Source organism: Zingiber officinale, chromosome 10B (genome assembly GCF_018446385.1).
Source record: "Zingiber officinale cultivar Zhangliang chromosome 10B, Zo_v1.1, whole genome shotgun sequence".
NCBI lineage: Eukaryota > Viridiplantae > Streptophyta > Magnoliopsida > Zingiberales > Zingiberaceae > Zingiber > Zingiber officinale.
The window spans coordinates 17857335-17883997 of record NC_056005.1 but is presented as its reverse complement, the minus strand read 5'-3'; the positions used below and the strand labels follow the sequence as shown (position 1 = coordinate 17883997).

Sequence of the window (26663 nt, the reverse complement as noted above, 5' to 3'; positions counted from 1 at the left end):
AATTTATATTCAAAGATTAATTTAAAATTATTTTTAAATATGGGATACAGAGATTTTAATTTGATATCTAAATTTGAATTTGGAGTTGTTTAGAAACCTTATACATTTTTTATTTAAAAATAAAAACCCTCTAATTATTGCCTAGGCCCGGCCCATATAGAGATACTAATCGCCTAGGCTCAGCCTCGCAAACAAACATAGCCACGTGCTGCAGAACCGCTACATAGTAGTTCGGCTCGCTCTAGAACCCTAAAACCGCGCTCTTCGCCTTGCTGCCGGAAACAATGGTGGAGATCGGCAAATCTAAAGCTCCAAAAACAATGAAGCCGCCTGGCCGATCCCAATGGAAGCCTCTCTCTAGCATATCAATCGATAAGAATGGCAAGAGAAAGAGGATCAATGGTAGCAGCAAGAATCCTAACATGATACCCCTCGGCAAGAACAAAATCCTCGCTGATAGGAACAAGGACAAGGAGGAAGTGGAAGAGAGAAAGAAAGTGGAGAAGAGCAACGAGTCTGATGGTGGCGAGGCAACGTTCTTAATCTCAACCGCTCCAGCGGCTCAGCAGCTCGGCTTCTTTCTCGATCGGTTCCAATCGGCCAATAAAATCAAGCTCTCTCCTCTCGAGTTGGATGCTTACAAAGGTGCCCTTTTTTATTGGTTTATTATTGTTTGCTGTTGTACTTTTGGTTCATCAATTATAGTGTCTTGAAACGGGCTGCATTTTTTTTACTCTTGATAAACTTAGTATTTTGGATGCATTTTAGCTGCTTTCGTGCCAGTGTTTGGACATATCGTCATGCTTGTCGATAGGATTTCTCTTATTGTTGGATGGAAATCTTATATTTTGCAAGCAATTACTTTTTGTTTGAATCCTATTTGCCAATCTTTGCCTATGTTAAAATCAGATTATGAGCTTATAGTATATAGTTTCGTTGCTTGATTTTTTTAATACTTTTTTCCCATTTTGTGGGTACAGCTATAATTTTCTGTAAACCAAGCCATGCTTTAACTGTCACCTAGTGCTTAGTAATTATCTTCCATCAAACATAACTTTAGTTTTTAAAAAAAATAGAATAAGAAATGATTTCGAAGATCTATCTAGCATCAGTTGCATTCTCAGATAGACCTTATTTTTTGAAACAAATGGATAGTATCACAGTGTTGGAAATTTGGCAGATTCATGTATGGTGAAGCTTGCTGAAGGTATAGCACAAGACTTAGACAATTTGAGTGATCACATTAAAAGTGCTTTTGGACCATCCTGGAAAGAGGTGCTTACAGAAGAAAAGCTTGTGGAGGGGGAAATAGATGCAGGAAGCCCAGCACTAATAATTATCAGTACATCTGCATCGAGGTCCCTGGAGATTCTCCGGTGAGTTCCATCGTTTCTGGCTTTCAGTGATAAATTATCATATTTCTGTCTCTCAGAAAATTGTATTATTTAGGCTGTTGAAATTTATGAATAAATCAAACAATTTACCTACCATTTGTTGAAGTTTGATTAACTGAACTTCTCTCGACCCAATTGTCCTGTACATATACTAACATATTTTCACCTTCTAGAGGATTGAAATCCTTTACAAAGCAGTGTTTCCCTGCAAAACTGTTTGCAAAGCATATGAAAGTGGAAGATCAGGTACGGTTTTTGCCATATAAATAAATTCTCATCCGTGTTGCATTTTTTTTTTCCTTTCACTCATTTTGTTTGGTTATACTTCCACTGCATTTTTCAGAATGGATTTGTGTTATGTTTATTAATCATCCTGATCTTGTATGATGGTCCATTTAAATGAGGTTGGTTGCTTAAATTTTTTTGTGAGAGAGAGGTTCTAGGAAACTATTAGAAAGAATACTAAGGGTTACGATAAATTGAACCTTAACTTAATGTATGGATAGATATGATTGATGAGTTTGGCCCTAAATTGGAGTTTAGTTGATGCATTATCACACCTAAATGGGAGAACTAATGTCCTTAATTGGATATGCTAAGCATTGATTCAAAATATTTAATGGTAGCACTCATCAGGTTGTTATTGAACCTTTTTAAAAGCTATTTTTATGGATCTGTATGAGAGAGGGCAAGTGCCTGATTGATTATGCCTACTTCAATCAGTGAGCTATGCGGAATATTTTTGTTTGAGCTACTGTTATAGATATCGAAGCACAGCCCAGGAAGGTGCTTACCCAGGTGTATGATGGCCTCTGGTTGGCCCAATGGACCAAGAAAGAGACAAAAAACAAAAGAATTAAAGGATGAGATTTGAGGAAAAAATCATAAAAACCAGAATAATAAATATTGTTAAAAATGCACAAGATATACACAAATATTTTATTATTTTAAAGTAATTACATGCTTTAAAAATTAGATCTTTTTCTTAAAAAAATACATATGAACACAAAACATGTGAGGATATCTATTTACTATTTGACACTCATACATGAATTATGCTGCCATTGATCTTTGATATACTGCCTTTAATTATTGGGAAAGAGCTGCTATGAAACTATGGGGAATCATTAGCAGCCAATGTTGCAGCCTTTGTTCTGTGGAATAGATCTAGTCCTGGCCGGTCCCCTATGGCCAGTAGAAAAAACATGTCCCTGATCGAAAATCTGGATATATCACTCAATTGGATTTCAACTTGCAGTCATGGTGGTGCAACCTAATGACAGTCTATAGCCATAGGCCACCAGCCAATATTATCTATATTGTTGTCACATGGTAAGCAATTCACCTAGATATTTGTTGGTGATGGCGATGCTAACTTGACTTCAACTGTGTGGGCACATCGAGGATTTGATTTTACAGTATGAGGATTGAGAGATGAGGTATTTGAGACTTGAAAGAATGGGTGTTGAGAGTGGAACGTTTGGGTTGGAGTAGGAGGGGTGATGAACTTTGATTGATGAGTGGTGGACTGGAGAGAATTTATAAATGATTTCAAAGAAATTTATAGCACTTTAAAAAATCAGGATTATTTTAACATATTTAATAAGTTGTGACTGTAATACCAATATTATTTAGTATTTTAATTATTTGAAAGGGATATATTGGGCATTTCAAGGAGAAAAAAAAATGCCGCTGGACCTAACCTTGGGACATGCATGGTCCTGCTAGACTGTTGTGCCCAACCTTGCCTAGGTCCAAAGTCATGCACAACCCGGTCCATTGCAGTGAATGGAAGGACTCATGCACGGGTCGTGTTGAGCCCTGCACATGGTCTGGTTTGACCCATTTGTCACTTCTAATATTAGAGATAGTTGCAGCCATCCAGGAAGTTCTTCTAAAGAGTAACAACCTATTCATTTGCCAATGTATACCTGACATATTGATTATCTATATGACTTTTTAAACCTTGCTTGTCATTTAAGATCGACTGATTCTCCACTATGGTAAATGGTTGGATGATGATGGATCTCGGACTGCCTAAGCAAGGGAGGGGTATCAGAGCTGTTTTTTGCAGTCTTCATTTTTATTTATTGTTAATTCATTGAAAGGTATATCATTTAGTGAAATCCATCCTTAAACAAAGATGATTTTAACTTCACAATACATATTAGTCTTAAAATTGTTGATTAGTAGTGCAAATTAATAAAAAGTACCATTAACGAAATACATTCCTGAACAAAAAATAAATCTCCTTGCACAATACACATTGGTCTGGAAAGTGTTGATTGGGATGCTTGTTGGTACAAAATCCAATGTGGTGAGATTTATAAAGCTTTATGGTAGAAGCACTCTAGGAATGTTTCTGATCATCCAAGCCTATATCACTGATTTTCTAAAGTTAAGACAAGACATGGAAGACATCATAATTAATTTTGCGGACTTTGTGCATATCAGAAGTTATATTTGGTGTATTATAGATGGAATCTAAGTTGAGTCATAATAGAAGAGATCATAATTACATAATGGACTTTATGCATTTAGGAAATCCTATTTGATGGAATCTATGTTTTATGTTGACTTTTGCAAAACTTTCATTCTTAAGTTTCGTTTCTCTTGGTAGATTTTCATGATGCTCATCTATTATGTATCTCCATAACTTCAATCTTTTGTTAATACCTTACTTCCCTACAGGCAACGTCACTTAAAAGTAGCCGAGTAAATATTGCAAGTGGTACACCAAGCAGGTAAAATTCTAATTCCACATCATCCATGTATATAAATTTTCTTGGTGCATTTCATAACAACCTTTCAATTACAAGTTATAACTCTAGTTGAATGTTCGAAGCTTTAAACAGCTAAAACTTTATAGAATGCTTATATCAAAGATGACATGGTTAAACTACTATATTGGTTCTTGGCAAACTACTAGTGTCATATTATTAAATTCCCCTTTATTTCATAGTTTCATGCTTAAAATTGTCATTTGATCTTCTCTGATAAATGCCTTTGTTTTTCTTTCTGTTTTCCAGGATAAATAAATTAATTAACATGGACGCATTGACACTTTCACGCCCGGGCATAATTTTGCTTGATATGCACAGAGATGTCAAGGGTTATTCACTGCTTACATTACCACAAGTCAGGTGAGGCCTTTTAGGCATGCAACTATAATCATTATGAACTCCTTTGAAGCCGTTAAGTTAGAGTTTATTAAATTATCCTGGCAGTACCGAGTTTTGGGATCTCTATAAGAGCCATTTTCAGCAAAGGCTTCTGCAAGGGGAGATGAAGATCTGTTTATATGGTGCGGTTCCTATTAATGAGAAGCTGAAAAAGATGTCAAACCCAATCGATGACAATTAGCTTGTTTAGCAAATGTAATGTGTTTTTTGTGTGTGTATTAATTGATGTTTTTGTTCTCTTTATAATACTGTTAAAAATCTAATCCAATTCATCAATCAGGCATAATTTTTGGCGCAGACAAATTTCAAGTGCAAATTGTCATGATATTTTTTTAGCAAAAGATAATTACTCATCTCACACGTCTCTTATAGCTTGTTTATAAATTATACTGTTTATAAATTATACTGACGGGAGGTAAATCATATGATTAGTTTATAGTCGGTAAATTGATCCTATACTACTAAGTCTGTCATTTTCTACTGACATCCTGTGGGTATAAAATTACCATGATTCTTGATTGGTTGGCGTCTGGTTCAATATCAGTAATGAGCCACTGTATTCTCGTAGACAGTTATGAACATTTGTTAAAATATCAGTAATTTTGTAGCAGGTGGTGGGATACAATTGAAAAATGGTCCTCAAGGAGCATAGCTATAGACTTTTGATTATTTCTCTCTCTTATATATATATATATATATATATATATATATATATATATGGAGTTATCGATTATATCCCGATAAAAATTTTCCACTGGGTCGTGATATAATCCATACAAGACAATGTTAAATGGTTAAAATATGACTAATCGACTATTTGTTAAATTTTAGAGTTATTATTAAAAGTATCTAAATAATATTATATTTTATAAATTAATTATATCCTTTTCTATTTATTTTTCTATTTAATTTTTTAAAATTATATTTCTCTATATTAATGATTAATTATATTTAAAAATTAAATATCTTATTATTATTTTATTAAAAATCTCTCTCTTTTACTAACTAATTTGGGTGAAGCCTAAAATATATTTACGTTAATGTCCTTTTTTCTATTCACATTAAAAATAATTTCAAGGTTTATTAGTAATTCTACAAGCGAAACAATCAATGATCTAGAGTTCGAGACTCAGCTATAGTATATTATTATGAATTTTTCTCATCATTAATTTTCTCTGGTTGTTTTATATAAAAAAATATAGTTCTTTTTAGTTCCATATTTTAGAATTGACAATACTATGATCAAAGAAGCTTATATAAATATTTTAGGCCGATGTTAAAAAATATACTTTTCTTAGTTTTTTTTACTAAGACAAGTATAATATAAAATTTAAATAATTTTTTTCATAAGTAAACCCGTTATAGTAGTTTGTTGTTGGGATTCTCTAACATTATTATTGTATGGATATGATGAATCTTACCCAAATAATTAATTTTTCGTTCGTAAAGGTGACTATTAATTTAATTAAACACCTAGATTCATTTTCCAGCGGTCAGATTCTAACTATTGAGTTTTAATATGTTTTGGTTATGGCAATTAAAGGTGCGTGAATTGAAAACAAAATAGAACTACAATAGAGGCGATATTCGGAAAGCACGCCAGCGCACGAGAACAATAAGTTACTAAAACTGGAAGACAACTACAGCAAGGTCAGTGCTGAACAGAGTCCATCAAGTGTCCATCCCAAGTTCTCAACAGAAAGCAGCAGCGGTGATGGAACTTCATTAACACGCGGGGTGCGAGCTAAGCTTGCACTTGACCGGGAGCTGCACGGCGAGCTTGGGGTTGATCCCCAGCTGCCGCAGCGCCGGGCTGTCCTTGTACTTGCACAGACACGGCAGGTCCGCCTTGGCCAGGGCGGCGCAGCACTTGGGCGACGGCGCCGCCGGCGATTTTCCGTCGGCCATCGACGGCAGACACGCTATCATGCCTTGCTCGGTCATCTTGCAGCTGCTCTCTGCCGCCGCGAGTTCGCCGGAGGAGAGAAGGACTGAGAGAAGGAAGAAAAGAGCCACAGCCTTCTCCATTATGTAATTTGGTGGCGCACTGCGGTGAAATGATTGTGAGTGCTTAAATAGAAGTAAAGGTAGTATTTAATTAATCCAACGGGAGGTTGAGTCTCGTGAGTGAAGGTCGGCGGTAACAGAGGGTTCACGGGTGAATCATACCCTTAGTTTTACTAAACAATGTTATTTATTTGGCTGTGGCAGGGTGGTTTGCTTGTTCTAATGGCGTTTTGTGAGGGCATTAGGACTATTGCATGTGGCGATAAGATTCCGCAGGTCGGCGATAACTGCTTAACAAGCAGGGGATGCCTCTGCATCAGGTTCGGGGATAAAACTGATAATTCCATATATGAAACTTGAATACCAAACTGAAAGAAAACGAACTAAAGAACTGAAACGGAACTTAATCTTTGTAGTACTTAGGTGAGGCTCTCTTGTGTAGGTTATGGCTAATTTCTGAAGATGAAGGTGATGATAATGAGCGAATACGTAAACATCTCTTTAGTGGGACGATAAATATAAGAATGTTGGTCATTTGAATGGATCTCCATAAGTATTTTCCGACTTAACTTGGTGGCCGATGAAAATTTCCCTGAGACCGAGCCGATCACCATTCAATAAGTTGTGAGATGAAATTAAGAGAGTATGATACTCAAGTTTGTTGACCGAGACCACCCTCTGGATTGTGAAAGTATCATAATAGGGGTTTCACCATGATGTGGCCGATAGTCCCCACATGGCAGGGTCAAGGCTGCAGAAGTCGAGTCCTTGGTCAAAAGTCAAGTAGAGCTATACGTTAAAGGTCAAGCAGAGGTGTACGTTAAGGGGAGTAGAAAGTGTCAAGGCAACATATTCAACTCCTTTAGCTCCCTCAACCTCGGACTCTAATAGCTCAGTCTCCTAACTCCAACATCTTAGTCTCCCATCTCCAACAGCTCAGTCTCCGACTCCCCCTCAGCTCAATATCCCGATTCTCCTAGGCTAGATTTGCATTCTACATGGCTTATTGCGTCACTATCTTCGACAGACATAGATAACGTAGTTGTTACCTCCCAAAGGACATAGACAACGTAGACGTTTATCCTAGGAGACGTGGGTAACGTAGCCGTTTATCCCAGAAAACGCGGGCGCATCCATCCACTACAACAAATTTGGTTTTTTGCAGCATATTATCAACAACACACGATTATAACACATTGTTAATAATAGCATTTACAGTACACCTAATAAATTATGCTATGGATATTATTATATTTAAACAGTGTGTAAAAATAATACGTTGTTAATATAATTTTATCAACACACACGATAATATTAGATAATAACAACGCATTTGTAGCGTCCGCTGCACGTTGTTAATAGTGTTATATTTAAGAGGTGATATAAGGCAATCATCTTATGATATGTACTTTTATTGGATAAATAAATATTTAATATTTGAGAACACATTCTATATGTGTTTACTTAGATCTTAAACTCACTTATTGAATGTTCGCAATACGATTCATAACATGAAAGAATTTGTGATTGGATCATGACTAATGAGCATCTCTATATGTACAATTATGAAAGTATTGAAATCTTCCCTAGTCAACAAATTGATGTGTTCGAATATCATTAATTCTATGAGACTAGCATGAATTATACTCCTTGGTCTAACCAAGCAGTTGTTCCTCACTGGCTGGAGACATTAGGATGTCGAGAGTTAAATGTGAATGCTAGTTATGGTAACTAGTTTATTAAAGTGACCTGCTGTAAGACTTCATATGATTCTCTACATATATGAATATGTCAATAAAGCTCTTACGACAGTTCGAGTGCAAGTTTCCTTCGACTTAAGATATTCAAGTCATCTTGGTCATGAAGACTTAAACTTTGACATCTTAAGCAAGCATTTCCATAGAGGTGTGGACCCGGGATGATTAGGTATAAGTCGAAGTATTCGAAAGCATTTGAATAGCCAACAAACGATTCATCACTCCTTATAAGGAAATCTATATCCTATGGTCATTTGGCAGAATTGTTATTCAAAGTCTTTAGCCAAAGCAACACATGTTAAGAGTATGGTACTGTTAGATACATATCTGAGTAATTTGAATCTATAGGACGAGGAAGTATTACTTGTGCTAGGTGTGATGTAGTCAGCCTAGTGGGGATTGACACATAGACCATGTCTTAAACCAAGTGGATATAAGACGAGTGAAAGGAACGAGACATGACTCACTATAGTTGTTGAAAGGTTTAGAAGTGATTCTGGAATCAACGGTTAATTTTTCAGTCAATTGGGGATTATGATGTACTATTAGATATCATTCATTATCGATTCATAATTAATTGTTAATTATGGACAACCAACATAACTGGGAATATGTTGACTCACACGCACTAAGAGTTTATCTGAATGATTTAAAACGAGTTTAAGAATTGAATTCTTAGATCAAGAGAGATTGAGTCTGGTTAAATCGGATGAAGGGCAAATATGGAAGATATTTTATCAGAACGGAAGCACGTATGCGCCACGTCTTTTGAAGATAAATTGAACCCTCTTTGGTTTAATTATAAACCAAATTGGTTTAGTTTTAATTAAAAGAGGTTTGGCTATTCAACCAAGTGATGTTAGAATCGAGGAGCAGCGGAATACATATATTAAAATCAAATTTGTCCCTTAAATCATGTTTCTCTTCGTGGTACATATAATTTTAAACAAAATAACATAAAAATATACCTTGAATCCTCAATAGGTGTGAATGATATCACAAACAAAAAAGAGCCTCATGTGTGACTTTTCTAGTACTATCCACGTACACTAGATCACAAACTTGATATGATTCGTTAGGTGCTAGCTTCTTGGATAGATAAAATCTTTTGGAAGCACTACCAATCCTTTTTGATGGAAGAAAGAGAGAAGTGAAAAAGAGCTCATCCATCCAACCTTTCCAAGGGTAGCTATTTATAGCCTCCAAGGAAGATGAATAATTAAAGTCTCTATTAACTTTTCATTTAAGCATAATTATGTCCTCCATTAATTAGAAAGATGAAGAGTTATGACCTCTATTAATTCTTCATTTAAGTAGAATTATGACCTCTATTAATTCTTCAAGAAAGATGAAGAGGTATGACTCTTCAAAATTTTCAAGGATCGCCATGATTGTGTTTATCCTCTACTACCTCTTCTTTGAATCAAATAAAATCATATTTGATCTTGACCCGTATTAGCATCTAATATTTCAGAATTAATTAATAATCCAATTAATTCTTATTCTAAAATAATAAATTGATTAATTTTAGTATACACTAAAATAATCAATTATAGATAATATTTATGTCTATGTACTATACGTATGCCCCTCTAGGTTTTATACACGAAGGCAGTGCAAATCCATACATAGACTAAGGTAACTGTCTAACAACAATTTATAGTCACCCAACATGATAAAATTAATATTAGTCTTAAACTATAAACCACCATGAACTGATTACTGTGTAATTCAATCTTTTCATCTAAGGTACTTCCCAATTAATTTGGTACATTATGCATCATCACCAAATTAATTATTTTACTTGATTTTCAAGATAGAATAGACTTCTCTTGAATGATAAAATTATTCCTCCCATGACTATGAATTTTTAGTCACTAATATCTCTATCAAGCGACCAGGATATTAACTCATAATCTAAGAGAACGATGAATCTTTTATTGACTCAATACTATTCTTTCTACGCTTTGTCATACACCCAATTACCGTATTAATTACAATCTGATTAAAAACTACTTTTAACAATGTCAAAGTACATAACTTCACACATAGAATAAATGAAAGTCTCAAGTCAAAAGATAAGTTACACTCATTCATAAGAGGAATAACAAATAATACTTAATATGTGGTCTCCTCTTAAGTGGGTCATGTATAGTGTACTTCTAAACTCAAAGCACCCCCAAGTACAATTTGGATATTCATCCCTCAGTGTATCTCGACCTACTCATACTTAACGTTGATCTAGATATCCATATCCCACTTTAGATATCTATTCGATCAAGGACTATTTTTAAATTAATATACTCATTAATCCATAGAACTTTATCATTAATCATATACGTACAGAAAAGTAAATGATTAACGATAAATACTTGTCTTTATAAAATAATTATCTATAAATTCATAAGAGTGTCTTGGTACATAAGTGCACACAGTAATAAGTGGTTCGGTTTTGAACCAAACTTATGGTAAATAGTAGGGGTTTCGAGTTAATGGAAATGAGTTTTGGACATGCTTCTCTAACCTGTTAAGAGATCTATATATTGATGTAGATTGGAGAGGAAAAAAAAGAAGAATATAATTTTTAGAGAAAACCTAATTGTTAGGTTTTACCCTCCTTCCTCCTCCCTCTCTGGTGTTGTCGACCAACAAGGAGTTGAAGCTCCTTGTTCTGCCACCGCTTATCACCGCCAACAGCACCAGTAGCCTCTTCCAGCTGACTAGCAGGTCCCTGTCGGCTAGCAAGAAACATTATACCAATAGCTCCTATCGAACAGTTGTTGTCCCGAGCCGAACAACAACCCACAGCTATTGTTTGGTTGTCGCTAACTCCCTTTAGGCACCACTGGCCATCCACTTCCCTTCGTCATCTTTCCACCGGTTAGTGGAGGCTTTGGTTGCCAACCATAGCCACCGATAGTGAACTTGTCACCGCCGAACACAACTTCGTGAAAGTTGCTTGCTGATTGATTTGTGTCGTTGCGTTGCTTCGGCCGCTGGACATGAATCGGGCTTTGATCCCTCTCTTAGAACACTTTGTTTTCAATCATCAGCTAGTACCGAAGACGGAGACACAACTCGGACATAGCCAAGTCATCTTGAGGAGTTCTCAGTGTGGATATGGATAGAGGCGAGACTTGAGAGCATTGTGCTGGTTAGTCCTAGGAAAACGTACCGGTTCCACTGTATAAAAATTTTGTACAAGTGTCGAACCTTACCTTAAATAACCTATTATATTCTTTAGAAGTTAAATTAGGAATCGCAGACGGAACTTAACATCATTGATGTTAGGATGTATACTAAAAGCCTAGCTTTTGGTATAAACATTTATCTAGAAATAAGAATCACATTGGTCAAATGTCTACATTTATGATAAATGTAATTGTTCAATTAATTTATATTGTAGATAACATGGCGTGTGGTGTCACACACAGAAGATCATGTTATCGGTTCCTTATAAATTATAAACAGTAGCTCACGACTAAGATGGAAAGGAACAAACCATTGGAAGGTCATAGTGTAATTAGGTATTAGTTTATCTTAACTATATAATTACACTAGTACACTTAGAGTGTATTGAGTAGGACCATTTGAGGTCGTTTCTTTTTATACTGACTTTATAAAGGAACAAAGACCTCAGTTATTATAGAAGTGTGTGCTCTTAATCCTAATATAATAACAAGCACATATATTTGATATTTATTTCTTTAATTTATCAATGGGTGAGATTTAGTTCGATAAATCAATAAGCCCGATAAGTTGGGAAATGATATCACTTATAGTGTGTGTTGTTGATTATAGAAGGAAACTGTGTCCTAGTAATCTAGGTTGAGAATGTCCCCAAGAGGAGCTCATAAGGATTGTCATGTTAAACCCTGCAGGTGGACTTAGTCCGACATGACGATAAGGATGAGTGGTACTACTCTTGGACTAAGATATTAATTAAATGAGTTGTCAGTAACTCACTTAATTAATGGACATTCGACATCTTAAACATAGGGAGACTAACACACTCATAATAAGAAAGAGCCCAAAATGTAATTTGGGATTGGTGCGGTAGTTCAATAATAGTTCTCTAGTGGAATGAATTATTATTGATAAAATTAAGTTGTGTGTTCGGGGCGAACACGGGATGCTTAATTTTATCGGGAGACCAAAACCAATTCCTCCTCTCGGTCCCTATCGTAGCCTCTTAATTATAGACTTCTATACCCACATTCTTACCCATTCCATAGGCGCCGGCCAAGCTAGCTTGGAGACCAAGCTAGGGCCGGCCAAAGTTTGGTTCATGGGTGCTTCAAGGTGGCCGGCCCTAGCTTGGGTTCAAGCTTGGTGTGACCGGCCCAAATTAAAATAAAAGGATTTTTATTTTTAAAATTTTTCTTATGTGGATAACATGATTTAAAAGAGAGTTTAAAAATTTAAATCTTTCCTTTTATAAGATTCTACAAAGATTAAGAGAAGAGCTAAATCTCTTTTCTTATTTGTAGATTAAAAGGTTGATTTTAATTTTAGTAAAAACTTTCCTTTTAACCATGTTCATGATTTAAAAGAAAGTTTAAAATTAATAATTCTCTTTTATTAGTGTCTATAAAAGATTAAGAAAAGATTTGATATCTTTCCTTATTTGTAGATTGAAAGGAGATTTTAATTTTTAGAGATAACTTTCCGGAAATTATCCACATGTTTAAAGAAAGATTTAATTTATAAAATTTCCTTTTTATTAACCAATCATGAAGGGATAAAATTATTGGAGAAATTTTTTATAAAATTTCCGGAAGCAAATAAGGAAGTTTTAATTTGTGTTTAAAATTTTTATTTGCTTGGAGATTTGGTGTGGCCGGCCATTATAATAATGAGAAGAAAAATTATTTTTAATTAAATAAATTTTTCCTTTTCATGGCAAAAGAATTAAGGAAGTTTTTATTAAAATTTCCTTATTTGCCAAGACCAAGGATTATAAAAGAGGAGGTGGAGGAGCCTTCAGGGTGAACAATCTCTATTCTTTTCCTCCCTCTCTTCTTTGGTTTTGGTGGCCGACCCTATTTCTCTCCTCTCCTCTTATTGGCCGAAACCTATCTTCTTGGTGGAGCTCTTGTTTGTGGCCGAATCAAGGAAGGAGAAGAAGAAGAGAAAGCAAGCCTCGTCTCTAGCATCCCTTGGAGCATTGGTGGTGGCCGAAATTATTCATCCTTGAAGAAATTTATTGTGGCCGAAATCTAGAAGAAAGAAGGAAGGTGGAAAGGTGGTTCTCATCTCGGAAGATCGTTGCCCACACAATGTTCGAGGTTAGAAGAGGAATACGGTAGAAGATCAAGAGGTCTTTGTCTTCAAAAGAAAGGTATAACTAGTAATATTTTTCCGCATCATGCTAGTTTTATTTCTTTGTAAAAATACCAAATACAAGAGGCATGCGATTTTAGTATTTCGAATTTATTTTCGATGTTGTGTTCTTTTGTTTTTCTTTTTCCTTGTGATTTGATTGTTCTTTTCGGTTGACCTAAAGTTATTTAAGGAAATTAAATATTAGCTTTCCTTAAAAGGCTTTGTCTAGTCGGTGGTGGTTGCTCCCATATCCAAGAAGGCCATGTGCCTCGCCACGTCAGTACTAGAAGCCAATTTTAGAAATTAATATTTAATAGAATTAATAACCTAGGTGATTTGGATCGAAAGTGTTAAGTTCCGCAGGAGATCCAAGTTTAAATCTAAAAGAACAAATAAATTAAACTTAGGATCAAACGTGTTAAGTTCTGCAGGCGATCCGAGTTTAATTTAAAAGAACACATGGTAGCTAGGAAAAGGTTCAGACCTTTGTACAAAATTTTTATACAGTGAAACTATTAGGTTTTTCGAGTAGCAACCAACAATTGGTATCAGAGCTAGGGTTTTGCCTCTGTGTATTTGGTATTAGTTTAATTATGCACATGTCATACATAATTTAGGCAGGTTAATAGTAGGGGATGTGCTAACTTTGTGGATGCAAGATCCAACTATTATGACTTATAGTTTTTATGTATGTGATTGGACCCTTGGACATGTCAAGGGCATTTTTGTGTGTGCATGATTGTATTATAAAATACAACAGGAGCTGTATTTAGTTTTATTAGGATTTTATTTTTTGATCTAGATACATGTACATTCCTTCGAGGAATATAGGATAAAAAAATGTAAAATTCTATTTATGTCGCGGATCGAATCTTGTAAGGTGTGGAACCTTTTGAGGATCAGAGGTGTAGCGGAACAAGGAGCAAGATAAATGCGACAACTAGACCCGGTGGCGGTGGCCAAAGATGGCAGCAGCTAGGGTTGGCGACACACGGAGGACAACAATAGATAAAAGCCATAATAGTTGAAAATTAGTTTTTCTATTTATTACTTTTTATGCTGTGTTGTGTGTGCTTGTTAGTATGCATGTTAAGTAGGCTAGTATAGTCAAAATTCCTCACTTTAAATAACTAAGTGGGAGAGGGATTTATTTTAAATAAATTCCACGGTCTCCATTACTGGTTTATAAGTGATGCAACAAGCTTGTGCGTTGGCTCTGAGTGTCTTCCTCCATATCGGATGAGCTTATTTGCGGATCACTAGATTAAACTTCCATTTTGGATGACTATAGGAAGTTAATTAAGAGCGTGTGATTTTCCCATCGGAAGGGGCGCAATCTTATTAATAGACTTAGTGTCAAGTAATGATATACACTTAGGCACGTCTAATAGTATCCTCCCCATCGGAGTCACTGCTATTATTTGTGTGACCGAAGAAAACCAACTATTAATTTGTCAAAAAGATAAGTTGACAGAATAATAAAATTAAAACCCTCTCTTACAAATGTTGAGTTTTTGTATACGTCCACACTATCGTGGCATACAAAATTCACGGTGTATGAGGTAATTTTATTTGTCAGGTTGACGAGAAAATAAAATTAATGGGAAAAACTCCTCTTACAAATGTTTAATTTTGTATACGTCCACACTATCGTGGCATACAAAATTTACGGTGTTTGAGGTAATTTTATTTGTCATAAAGATTTATTGACAAGATAATTAATGGGTAAAACCCTCCTCTTACAAATGTTTAAATTTTGTATACGTCCACACTATCGTGGCATGCAAAATTCACGGTGTTTGAGGTGTTGGTGAATTTAAATAATATTGTTTGAGGAATCAATGTTATTTTAAATTCAAAAGTTTTGACCAAATATTTGATCAAAGAAAGATCAACTATTAATTTTATTCGTCATAAAGTAAAGTTGACGAGATAATAAAATTAATGGATAAAATCTCTTCTTTGATTTTGTATACGTCCACACTATCGTGGCATACAAAATTCATGGGGATTTTAAGGAGTTGATTTTGACCAAATATTTTTGTGATTCTTAGGATTTAAAATGTTTGTCAATTCCCTAGTTGTTATACTATAGAAAAGACTTAGTAGTCCCGATTGTAATGATTGGAAATAGGACTTGGACATTAAGGTAGTCTGTCTTTTTAGAACTAAAGAACAATATATGTGTATTTAATTCATTAGTTGAAACATGTTTAGTGGTGTTATCTACCAGAACCTGGAGTGTAGATACAGATGCCATTAATCATATCCGCAATTCATCGCAGGGTTCCAGGAAACCCGACAACTAAATGAAAATAAAAACACCGTCCACATGGGTACTGCTATAAAAATGGCAGCTGTTGCAGTGGGAGATGTTTATCCTTTGATAAGAATAAAATATGGATTTTAAGTAATTGTCTTTACGTACCAAGTTTAGAAAAGAACTAGTTTTCAATTTCTAAACTATTCAACGAACTTGATATTCTGCCTCTTTTAATAACAAAGTTGTTATTAAGAAAAAGAGGGAAGTTATCTGTTCTGGTACGTTGGTTGGCAATTTATAAATCCAATAACTCCCACGATGCAATAAATGGAAATTAGTAACACATCTTCTAACTTTAAGAGAAAGCAACCTTCGGAAATGAACCAATTATATCTTTGGCATCTAGGGCTAGGTTATATTAACTTGAGTAGGATTCATTGGTAGCTGATGAACTTTTGGGTTCATTGGTAGTGGAAATCTTTCCAACCTGCGAGTCTTACTTGGAAGGAAAAATAACCAAGAAGCTTTTAAGTAGAAGGGGTTTGGAGCCAAAGATACATTGGAATAGGTTCATTCTGATTTGTGTGATCCTATGACAAGAGTTAGTATCGAATATTTCGTCTAGACAACTATTCAAAATACGGATACATTTACTTGATGTGCCGCAAGTCTAAGTGCTTTGATTAGTTCAAAGAGTATGAGGTTGATGTGGAGAAACGTCAAAGTAAAAGTATCAAGACATTACGGTGAGATCGTAGTGACAAGTATCTCTTGGGAAAATTTAGGAGTCACTTATCAAAAGTAGGGATTCAATCCCAACTAACTGCACCTGGTACACCCCTTCAGAATGGTGTAGAAAAAGGAAGGTATAGGACTCTTATGGAAATAAGTAGATTGATGATGAGTTATTTGGAAAATTACCAAATTCATTTTAAGGATATACTCTGGAAACGGAAGTGAACATAGTACCTTCCAAAGTTCGAACTCTCTACTCATATAGAATTGCTAAATAGGCATAAGCCTATTTTGAAGCATATTCAGATTCGGGAAGTCTAGCACATATGCTGAAGAGAGACAATTATAAGTTAGACAGGAATTCACTTGTTTGTAAGTTATCCTACAGAAATGAAAGTAGGTTTATAGTCTTAAAAATCAGAAGGTCATTGTTAGCATCAATGATCGTTTTTTAGAAAAGGACTATGTAATAAACTACAAGCCCATAAGTAAATTTGTTCTTAAAGAAATTATAAAGGACATGCATAATCTAGTACCAACTGTACAAGATGAAATATCACAAGAAACTGTAACACGTATCACAATTGATACACAATTATAAACAGTACATCATCGTAGTGGGAGGGTTGTTAAAAGGATTCATGTTTTGGGAGAGTTTTTGGATTTGATCCCAAATGAACATGAGTTTGATCCCGGACATATGATGAAGCACTTCAAGATAAAGATGCAGCATCTTGGCAAAGAGTAATGAATAACAGAATTAGAATATATGTATTCTAATAAAATCTGGAAGCTTGTAGAACCACCAGATGGTGTAAAAGCCATCGGGTGTTAAATAGGTCTACAATAGAAAAGGAAGGACAGACGGGAAAGTGTATACTTTCAAAGCAAGGCTTGTTGAAAAAGGGGAAACCTTTTATCAGTAGTCATGCTAAAGTCTATCCAGTTTCTTTTGGCAAGTGGATGTCAAGACAGCTTTCCTTAATGGAAGTCTTGAAGAAAGCATCCATATAAAACAACCAGAAGAGTTCATTGCAAAGGGCAAAGAACATTTTGTGTGCAAGCTCAATCAGTCTATGGACTGAGGCAAAGCTTCAAGGTCTTGGAACATCCGGTTTATCAAAATAATCCAGACCTATGGATTTATTTAGTAACCAGATAAGTCTTGTGTATACAAAAAGTGTGATGGAAACGTGGTGGTATTTCTTGTACTATACGTAGATAACATTTTTGGTAGTTGGAAACAATATCAAAATGTTGTCAGAAGTAAGGGTATGGTTGTCCAAACAATTCGATATGAAGGACTTAGGAGAATGTATATATATTCTTGGGATCAAAGTAATAAGGGATCGCAAGAAAAGAATATTTTACTTATCCCAAACTTCATATATCGGAAAAATCTTTGCTAGTTTTAAGCATGCAAAACTCCAGGAAAGGTTTCTTACCTTTTTAGCATGGAGTAACTTTATCTAAAGAAATGTCTCCGTAGACATTAAAGGAGATAGAGGAAATGAAGGCGGTTCTTTATGCTTTGGCTGTTGGAAGCCTAATGTATGCTATGCACGAGATCAGAAATCTGTTTTGCCAAGGGCATAGTTAGCAGATATCAAAGTAACCCTGGACAAGGACATTAGACTGCAGTAAAGCATATATTGAAGTACCTTAGAGACACTAGAGATTATATGCTAGCTTACAAGACAGTTAATTTGTACCCTGTAGGTTGCACGGATTTTGACTTCCAGTCGGATAGGGACAATAGTAAGTCAACCTCGGGGTTTTGTGTTTACTTGAGGAGGTAAAGTCATAACTATGGGAGAGTGATAAGCATAGGTGTTTTTCTGGACTCCACCATAGAAGCTTAGTATATGGCAAGCCTCTGAGGTAGCCATAAAAGCTGAATGACTCAATAACCTCAAGATAGACTTAGATATGATTTCTGGTTTGTCCAAAGATTATTACAATTTATTGTAATAATATTGGTGCAGTAGCAAACTCAAAGAAACCATAAGTCTATAAGGCAAGTAAACACAATAGAGCGCAAGTACCACCCAATACGAGAAATCGTATAAACAAGGAAAAGTTGTTGTTGCCTAGATTGCATTAGATGATGACCTATAGATCTTTTCACTAAGGCCCTTAAGGCAAGAGCTTTTGATGGGTATGTTTAAGGGTTGGGAATCAGATGTATGGTAGCAGATATAGCAGCTTAGTCTTTTAGTATAAGTGGGAGATTGTTAGGATGTATACTAAAAGCCTAGCTTTTGGTATAAACATTTATCTAGAAATAAGAATCACATTGGTCAAATGTCTACATTTATGATAAATGTAATTATTCAATTAATTTATATTGTAGATAACATGGTGTGTGGTGTCACACACAGAAGATCATGTTATCGGTTCCTTATAAATTATAAACAGTAGCTCACGACTAAGATGGAAAGGAACAAATCATTGGAAGGTCGTAGTGTAATTAGGTATTAGTTTATCTTAACTATATAATTACACTAGTACACTTAGAGTGTATTGAGTAGGACCATTTGAGGTCGTTTCTTTTTATACTGACTTTATAAAGGAACAAAGACCTCAGTTATTATGGAAGTGTGTGCTCTTAATCCTAATATAATAACAAGCACATATATTTGATATTTATTTCTTTAATTTATCAATGGGTGAGATTTAATTCGATAAATCAATAAGCCCGATAAGTTGGGAAATGATATCACTTATAGTGTGTGTTGTTGATTATAGAAGGAAACTGTGTCCTAGTAATCTAGGTTGAGAATGTCCCCAAGAGGAGCTCATAAGGATTGTCATGTTAAACCCTGCAGGTGGACTTAGTCCGACATGACGATAAGGATGAGTGGTACTACTCTTGGACTAAGATATTAATTAAATGAGTTGTCAGTAACTCACTTAATTAATGGACATTCGACATCTTAAACACAGGGAGACTAACACACTCATAATAAGAAGGAGCCCAAAATGTAATTTGGGATTGGTGCGGTAGTTCAATAATAGTTCTCTAGTGGAATGAATTATTATTGATAAAATTAAGTTGTGTGTTCGGGGCGAACACGGGATGCTTAATTTTATCGGGAGACCAAAACCAATTCCTCCTCTCGGTCCCTATCGTAGCCTCTTAATTATAGAGTTCTATACCCACATTCTTACCCATTCCATAGGGGCCGGCCAAGCTAGCTTGGAGGCCAAGCTAGGGCCGGCCAAAGTTTGGTTCATGGGTGCTTCAAGGTGGCCGGCCCTAGCTTGGGTTCAAGCTTGGTGTGGCCGGCCCAAATTAAAATAAAAGGATTTTTATTTTTAAAATTTTTCTTATGTGGATAACATGATTTAAAAGAGAGTTTAAAAATTTAAATCTTTCTTTTTATAAGATTCTACAAAAGATTAAGAGAAGAGCTAAATCTCTTTCCTTATTTGTAGATTAAAAGGTTGATTTTAATTTTGGTAAAAACTTTCTTTTTAACCATGTTCATGATTTAAAAGAAAGTTTAAAATTAATAATTCTCTTTTATTAGTGTCTATAAAAAATTAAGAAAAGATTTGATATCTTTCCTTATTTGTAGATTGAAAGGAGATTTTAATTTTTAGAGATAACTTTCCGGAAATTATCCACATGTTTAAAGAAAGATTTAATTTATAAAATTTCCTTTTTATTAACCAATCATGAAGGGATAAAATTATTGGAGAAATTTTTTATAAAATTTCCGGAAGCAAATAAGGAAGTTTTAATTTGTGTTTAAAATTTTTATTTGCTTGGAGATTTGGGCCATTATAATAATGAGAAGAAAAATTATTTTTAATTAAATAAAATTTTCCTTTTCATGACAAAAGAATTAAGGAAGTTTTTATTAACATTTCCTTATTTGCCAAGACCAAGGATTATAAGAGAGGAGGTGGAGGAGCCTTTAGGGTGAACAACCTCTATTCTTTTCCTCCCTCTCTTCTTTGGTTTTGGTGGCCGGCCTTATTTCTCTCCTCTCCTCTTGTTGGCCGAAACCTATCTTCTTGGTGGAGCTCTTGTTTGTGGCCGGATCAAGGAAGGAGAAGAAGAAGAGAAAGCAAGCCTTGTCTCTAGCATCCCTTGGAGCATTGGTAGTGGCCGAAATTCTTCATCCTTGAAGAAATTTATTGTGGCCGAAATCTAGAAGAAAGAAGGAAGGTGGAAAGGTGGTTCTCATCTCGGAAGATCGTTGCCCACACAACGTCCGAGGTTAGAAGAGGAATACGGTAGAAGATCAAGAGGTCTTTGTCTTCAAAAGAAAGGTATAACTAGTAATGTTTTTCCGCATCATGCTAATTTTATTTCTTTGTAAAAATACCAAATACAAGAGGCATGCGATTCTAGTATTTCGAATTTATTTTCGATGTTGTGTTCTTTTGTTTTTCTTTTTCCTTGTGATTTGATTGTTCTTTTCGGTTGACCTAAAGTTATTTAAGGAAATTAAATATTTGCTTTCCTTAAAAGGCTTTGTCTAGTCGGTGGTGGTTGCTCCCATATCCAAAAAGGCCATGTGCCTCGCCACGTCAGTACTGGAAGCCAATTTTAGAAATTAATATTTAATAGAATTAATAACCTAGGTGATTTGGATCGAAAGTGTTAAGTTCCGCAGAAGATCCAAGTCTAAACCTAAATGAACAAATAAATTAAACTTAGGATCAAACGTGTTAAGTTCCGCAGGCGATCCGAGTTTAATTTAAAAGAACACATGGTAGCTAGGAAAAGGTTCAGATCTTTGTACAAAATTTTTGTACAGTGGAACCATTAGGTTTTCCGAGTAGCAACCAACAATTGATTCCAAATTTAACTTATCTGTTCTTAATGGTTTAGATTTGAATCGCAAGCGGAACTTAACACTATTGATTAAAATCCACCTATGTTATTAATTCCATTAAATATTAATTTCCAAAATTGGCTTCCAGAACTGCATGACGAGGCACATGGCCTTCTTGGATATGAGAGCAACCACCACCGCCTAGACAAAGCCTTTTAAGGAAAGCTAATATTTAATTTCCTTAAATAATTCTAGGTTAACCAAAAAGAACAATCGAATCACAAATTCAAAAAAGAAGAAAACACAAACTCGAAAAACTAATTCGAAAAACTAGATCTAATGCCTCTTGTGTTTGGAATTCTTACAAAAAGAAATAACTAGCATGATGCGGAAAACAATTGCTAATTATACATTCTTTTTGTATGCTAATGACCTTGAGATATTCTGCCGTATTCCTCGCCTCGCCTTGGACGTCATGTGGGCAACGATCTTCCAAGATGAACACCACTCAAAAGCTTTCTTCCTCTTCCTCTAAAATCCGACCACCACCATCACCAAGGAGAAGAGAGCAAAGGAAAATGGAGAAGAGAGAGGGTCGGCCACCACCAAGAGAGACTCCTCCAAGAGAATAAGAATTATTGTTGTGTCTCATGAAGTCTCCTCACCCCTTCTTTTATAATATTTGCCCAAGGCAAATAAGGGAAGAATTTTTACAAAAATTAAAATCTTCCTCTAACTTTTCCTTTTCCCTTTTAATTTTTCTTTTCTTTTCTTTCCTCTTGATTGAATCAATCACCAAAAATAAATTTGATGATTTTATTTTTTTTAAACATGACCAGCCACCTTGCTTGGGCACCAAGCAAGGGTGGCCGGTCCCTATAAGGGGAAAGGAATTTTATTTTTTATAAAATTTCACAAGAAGAAAAACTCTTATAAAATTTTACAAGCTCTCTTTCCTAAAGTAGGAGTTAAAAAAGGAAGGTTCTAAAAAATTAAAACCATGTTTTAAAATTAAAAAACTTCTCTTATAAAATTTCCTTTTTTAACATGGTGATAGAAAATTTAAATTTTAAAACTTATCTTCATTTGTTTTTCTTAAACCATGAGGATGGTTAAAAAGGAAAGTTTTAAAACTTTTAAAACTCTCTATTAAAATATGTGGCCTAATTCAAATAAGGAAAGTTTTTAAAAATTAAAATCTCTCTTTTAAAACTTATAGTTTTCTACAAAAAGAAGATTTTAAAATTTCAAACAACCCTCCTTGTTTGAATTATTGTGACCGGCTCCTACTAGCTTGGTCACCAAGCAATAGGGCCGACCCCTATAGAAGAGGTTGTGGCCGGCCCTTGCTTGGTCACCAAGCATCCGACCCCCTTCTTGGACACCAAGATGGACTTATATTTGGATGAACTTGAGGCTATAATGAGACTACGACAGGGACCTAGAGGAGAAATTGGTTTTGGCCTTCCGATGAGCTTGAGTATCCTGTGTTCGCCCCGAACACACAACTCAAGTTCATCGATAATAACTCATTCCACTAGAGAGTTATTATCGCACTACCACACCAATCCCAAATTACATTATGGGCTCCTTCTTATCATGAGTGTGTTAGTCTCCCTATGTTTAAGATAACGAATGTCCACTAATTAAGTAAGTTACTGACAACTCACTTAATTAATATCTAGCTCCAAGAGTAGTACCACTAAACTTTATTGTCATGTCGGACTAAGTCCACCTGCAGAGTTTAACATGACAATCCTTATGAGCTCCTCTTGGGGACATTCTCAACCTAGATAACTAGGACACAGATTCCTTCTATAATCAACAACACACACTATAAGTAATATAATTTCCCAACTTATCGAGCATATTGATTTATCGAGCTAAACCTCACCCTTTGATAAGTCAAAGAAATTAATATTAAATATATGTGCTTGTTATTATATTAAGATTAAGAGCACACACTTCCATAATAACTAAAGTCTAGTTCTTTTATTAAGTCAGTACAAAAAGAACTTACCTAAAATGGTCCTACTCAATACACTTAAGAGTGTACCAGTGTAATTTATTAATCAAGATAAATTAATACTTAATTACATTACGACTATTCTGATGGTTTGTTCCTTTCCATCTTAGTCGTGAGCAACTGTTTATAATTTATAAAGAACCGACAACATGATCTTCTGTGTGTGACACCACACACCATGTTGTCTACTATATAAATTAATTGAATAATTACATTTAACTAATAAATGTAGATATTGACCAATGTGATTCTTTTATTTCAACAATAAATATTTACAAAAGCTAGGCTTTTAGTATGCACTCCAACAATCTCCCACTTATACTAAATGTCACGCCCCAGAGGAGTCCCTGTCCGAAGAAATTTCGGCAGCATCTCCCCTGTACGACGGACAATCTGAAACTTTCTACATACATAAATACCTCAGCCACAGGCGGCTGGAATAAAAACAGTAAATAAAATCAATCACCACGCAGTTTATATAAGTATTCAGCCTCTGGCTGCCACAACCACGCAGTTAATAAAATAGTAAACAAAACAATAAAACTCTGACTCGAAATCCACCCTACTCCACTACACTCGTAAAGCTCAAAACCGACGAACCCACCTCTTCTGCCGTCCAGGCAGGCATATAGTAGAATAAAATCCAAATCATATCAAAGGTCCATCAAACGAAAGGATTCCATACAATATCCATATGAAAAATCCAAAACAAGACTAAAACAAAGTCTGATAGAGAATAAAAAACTAAAATAAAATAACAACTCAACCCAGCAGAGGACTAGCACTACGTGCTGTGGGGACTAGCGACTGGAACTCCCTCCTGACAGCATCAACCTGAAAATAACAACAATGGAGGCGGGGTGAGTCCAACACTCAGCAGGTACAATTGATATGCAAAGTAAAGAAATAACACCTAGCACTAATCATGCGTACAGTCTCCTGATAAAGATAAAGGTAACTACAAACCGAAGAAGACAGGAGAGAATCTCTACTAACCAGGACCCGGTAAAAGGACAAACAGTCCGAAAGGTATAGCAGACCTGTATGCATGTCAATCAAGGTATCCAAGCAATGTGCAGCATATAAGTGCAACAAACACAAACACAAGCAATAAATGCATCATGAACATGTTGCCAATGATGCGTCCTGGTCACCCCTGACGCCAGTCGATCATCTCATACCAAAGTGAGGCCGAGTGGGTAGGGCTGTGACAACCGTGCACTCTGTCGTCACTACTCCTGATGAGTGACCGAGTGGACGGGATGCTGTTGGAGTACACCTATCCTCCTACCCCAAATGGTGGAGCGCAATGCTCTCAACTCCCGGTACTCAAAGACGGGGAGGAATCCCTGCCGGATAACACGTTGTGTCACACTACCCATGAGCGGACCAACGGTGCCTAACAGAGTCCCTGCTGCAACACACTCATCCTGAATCGACCACTAACCCATGAGTGGTGGTGTGTGCAGATCCATGTAACTGGCGATGTGCTCAACAATAATGGAGCGGACTATCGCACAGCATGCAATCATGCAAATGATGCATGGCAATAACCATATAAACATCCTGACCTAATCCATATATATAGAAAAGTGCACCCTAGGTCAACGAATCATATCGAATCAAAGGTACACAGAAGGTATAAAACCTAGGTCCTGAACATGGTCAAGCATGGCATATCACTACCCCTATAAGCATGTACAAACCGGTAAAATATACCTGAGATGCCAAAACCAATCAATCAATCTAGCATGTAAGATTTGGGTAGTGATTAACCGAAACAGATAAGAAACACAATTAATGCAACATGTTAATTTAATTACTAAGCATATCAAATGACATAAGTCAAAAGTACCCGCCTCCAATAGGAATGTCCAAATCCGACATCGAGATACTCGTCTCGCGTCAGAGTCCTGTATCCAATAAATATATTTTTATTTAGCTAAAATTCGAATGAATTGCTAAATAAATCCTTAAAACCATTTAGGGCAAAACCCTAAATAATAATCATCAACTTATCTAAATAAAGTCTAACGATAAATTAGGGTTAGTTACCTAATCCCCAATCCACCGTTAGATCAATTCCAAACTACCTAATCCTATCAATCAATCATCAACAATATGATCAAAGTAAAACCCTAAACCTTACCTCAGTTCACAATCCAAATGAATGCAGTGAAAGGTTGCTTGCTGCTGAAAAATCCTCCACACTACCAGGATCAAAATAAAATCCACAACAACAATTAAATACCCTATACTATCAATTAGGGCAGCACCTATAATTCTGTAAATCTGAGCCTCAAACCAAAAATACCTAAATTTCCTTACCTATCCCGTAGCTGTGTTTGTTGATCCACCACAAAGAAGGATTGATCTATAACAAAGAAGAATATCCAATCTCTGATCTTAAAGATCACTGCTCGGAAGGAAGGAGGGCGCCGGAAAGGGCACCGGCAGCATCAGAGAATCGGCTGTGTCGCGAGCCATCAAGAGGAGGAGTCGCGGCGGCAAGGCACAGTGCGGCGGCGGCGGCCGACGCTAGGGCACAGAGAGCCCTTGTGGCCGACGCTCGGCGTCGGCTGGGGCGGCAGAGGAGAGGAGGAGAAGGAGAACCGCCAGATGGCCGGCGGTTAGGGCAAATTCGGCTCGGCGAAAGGGAGAAGAAGAGAGGGGAGAATGAGGGCTCGGGCACAGGCGGTTTTCGGCGAGGAAGAGAGAACGGCGGAAGGAAAAGAAAAAATAAAGAAAATAAAGAAAAGGAAATGTAAATATAAACATTTCCTCACATAAACGGGGTAGCCTAAACAGGCTTTTCCGGGCTCCGTTTTTATCCCCGTTAACTCGTCCGTACGAGCTCCGAAAAATTCCCGAAAAATTTCTAAAAATTCCGGAAAAAATCCCTTATTAATATTCCCTATTTTTCCGGTATTTTACACTAAAAGACTAAGTTGCCATATATCTGATTCTCATCCCCTCCACATGCCGATCAAAAGCTTTCCCCGGAAGGGCCTTAGTGAAAGGATCTGCCAGGTTATCTGCTGATGTAATCTTGGGGACGATAACTTCTCCTCGCTTGACGATATCTCGTATCAAGTGGTACTTGCGCTCTATATGTTTACTTGCCTTATGGGCTCGTGGTTCCTTTGAGTTTGCAACTGCACCGCTATTATCACAATAAATTGTG

The 26663-nt window shown here is 35.9% G+C and overlaps 2 protein-coding genes across 2 annotated transcripts; one reads left to right on the top strand and one right to left on the bottom strand.

The window, feature by feature from the left end:
• Positions 1-201: 201 nt before the first annotated feature.
• Positions 202-4879, top strand: LOC122030258 (protein CMSS1-like). Its single transcript, XM_042589438.1, has 6 exons — positions 202-645; positions 1181-1376; positions 1568-1640; positions 4086-4138; positions 4424-4537; positions 4622-4879. Exons 1-6 carry the CDS (start codon positions 285-287, stop codon positions 4755-4757), a joined length of 933 nt encoding a protein of 310 aa, XP_042445372.1. The 5' UTR covers positions 202-284; the 3' UTR covers positions 4758-4879.
• A 1249-nt stretch (positions 4880-6128) lies between these two features.
• LOC122030198 (putative lipid-transfer protein DIR1) lies at positions 6129-6639 on the bottom strand. Its single transcript, XM_042589373.1, has one exon. It carries the CDS (start codon positions 6602-6604, stop codon positions 6302-6304), a length of 303 nt encoding a protein of 100 aa, XP_042445307.1. The 5' UTR covers positions 6605-6639; the 3' UTR covers positions 6129-6301.
• Between the last annotated feature and the right edge of the window lie 20024 nt (positions 6640-26663).

What these genes read in the sequence shown, in the direction of transcription:
- LOC122030198 (XM_042589373.1), bottom strand. Translation starts at nt 6,604, where the DNA reads ATGGAGAAGGCTGTGGCTCTTTTCTTCCTTCTCTCAGTCCTTCTCTCC.
- LOC122030258 (XM_042589438.1), top strand. Translation starts at nt 285, where the DNA reads ATGGTGGAGATCGGCAAATCTAAAGCTCCAAAAACAATGAAGCCGCCT. An exon ending in CGAGTTGGATGCTTACAAAG is followed by an intron (nt 646 to 1,180) that starts GTGCCCTTTTTT and finishes GAAATTTGGCAG; the next exon opens with ATTCATGTATGGTGAAGCTT. An exon ending in ATATGAAAGTGGAAGATCAG is followed by an intron (nt 1,641 to 4,085) that starts GTACGGTTTTTG and finishes ACTTCCCTACAG; the next exon opens with GCAACGTCACTTAAAAGTAG.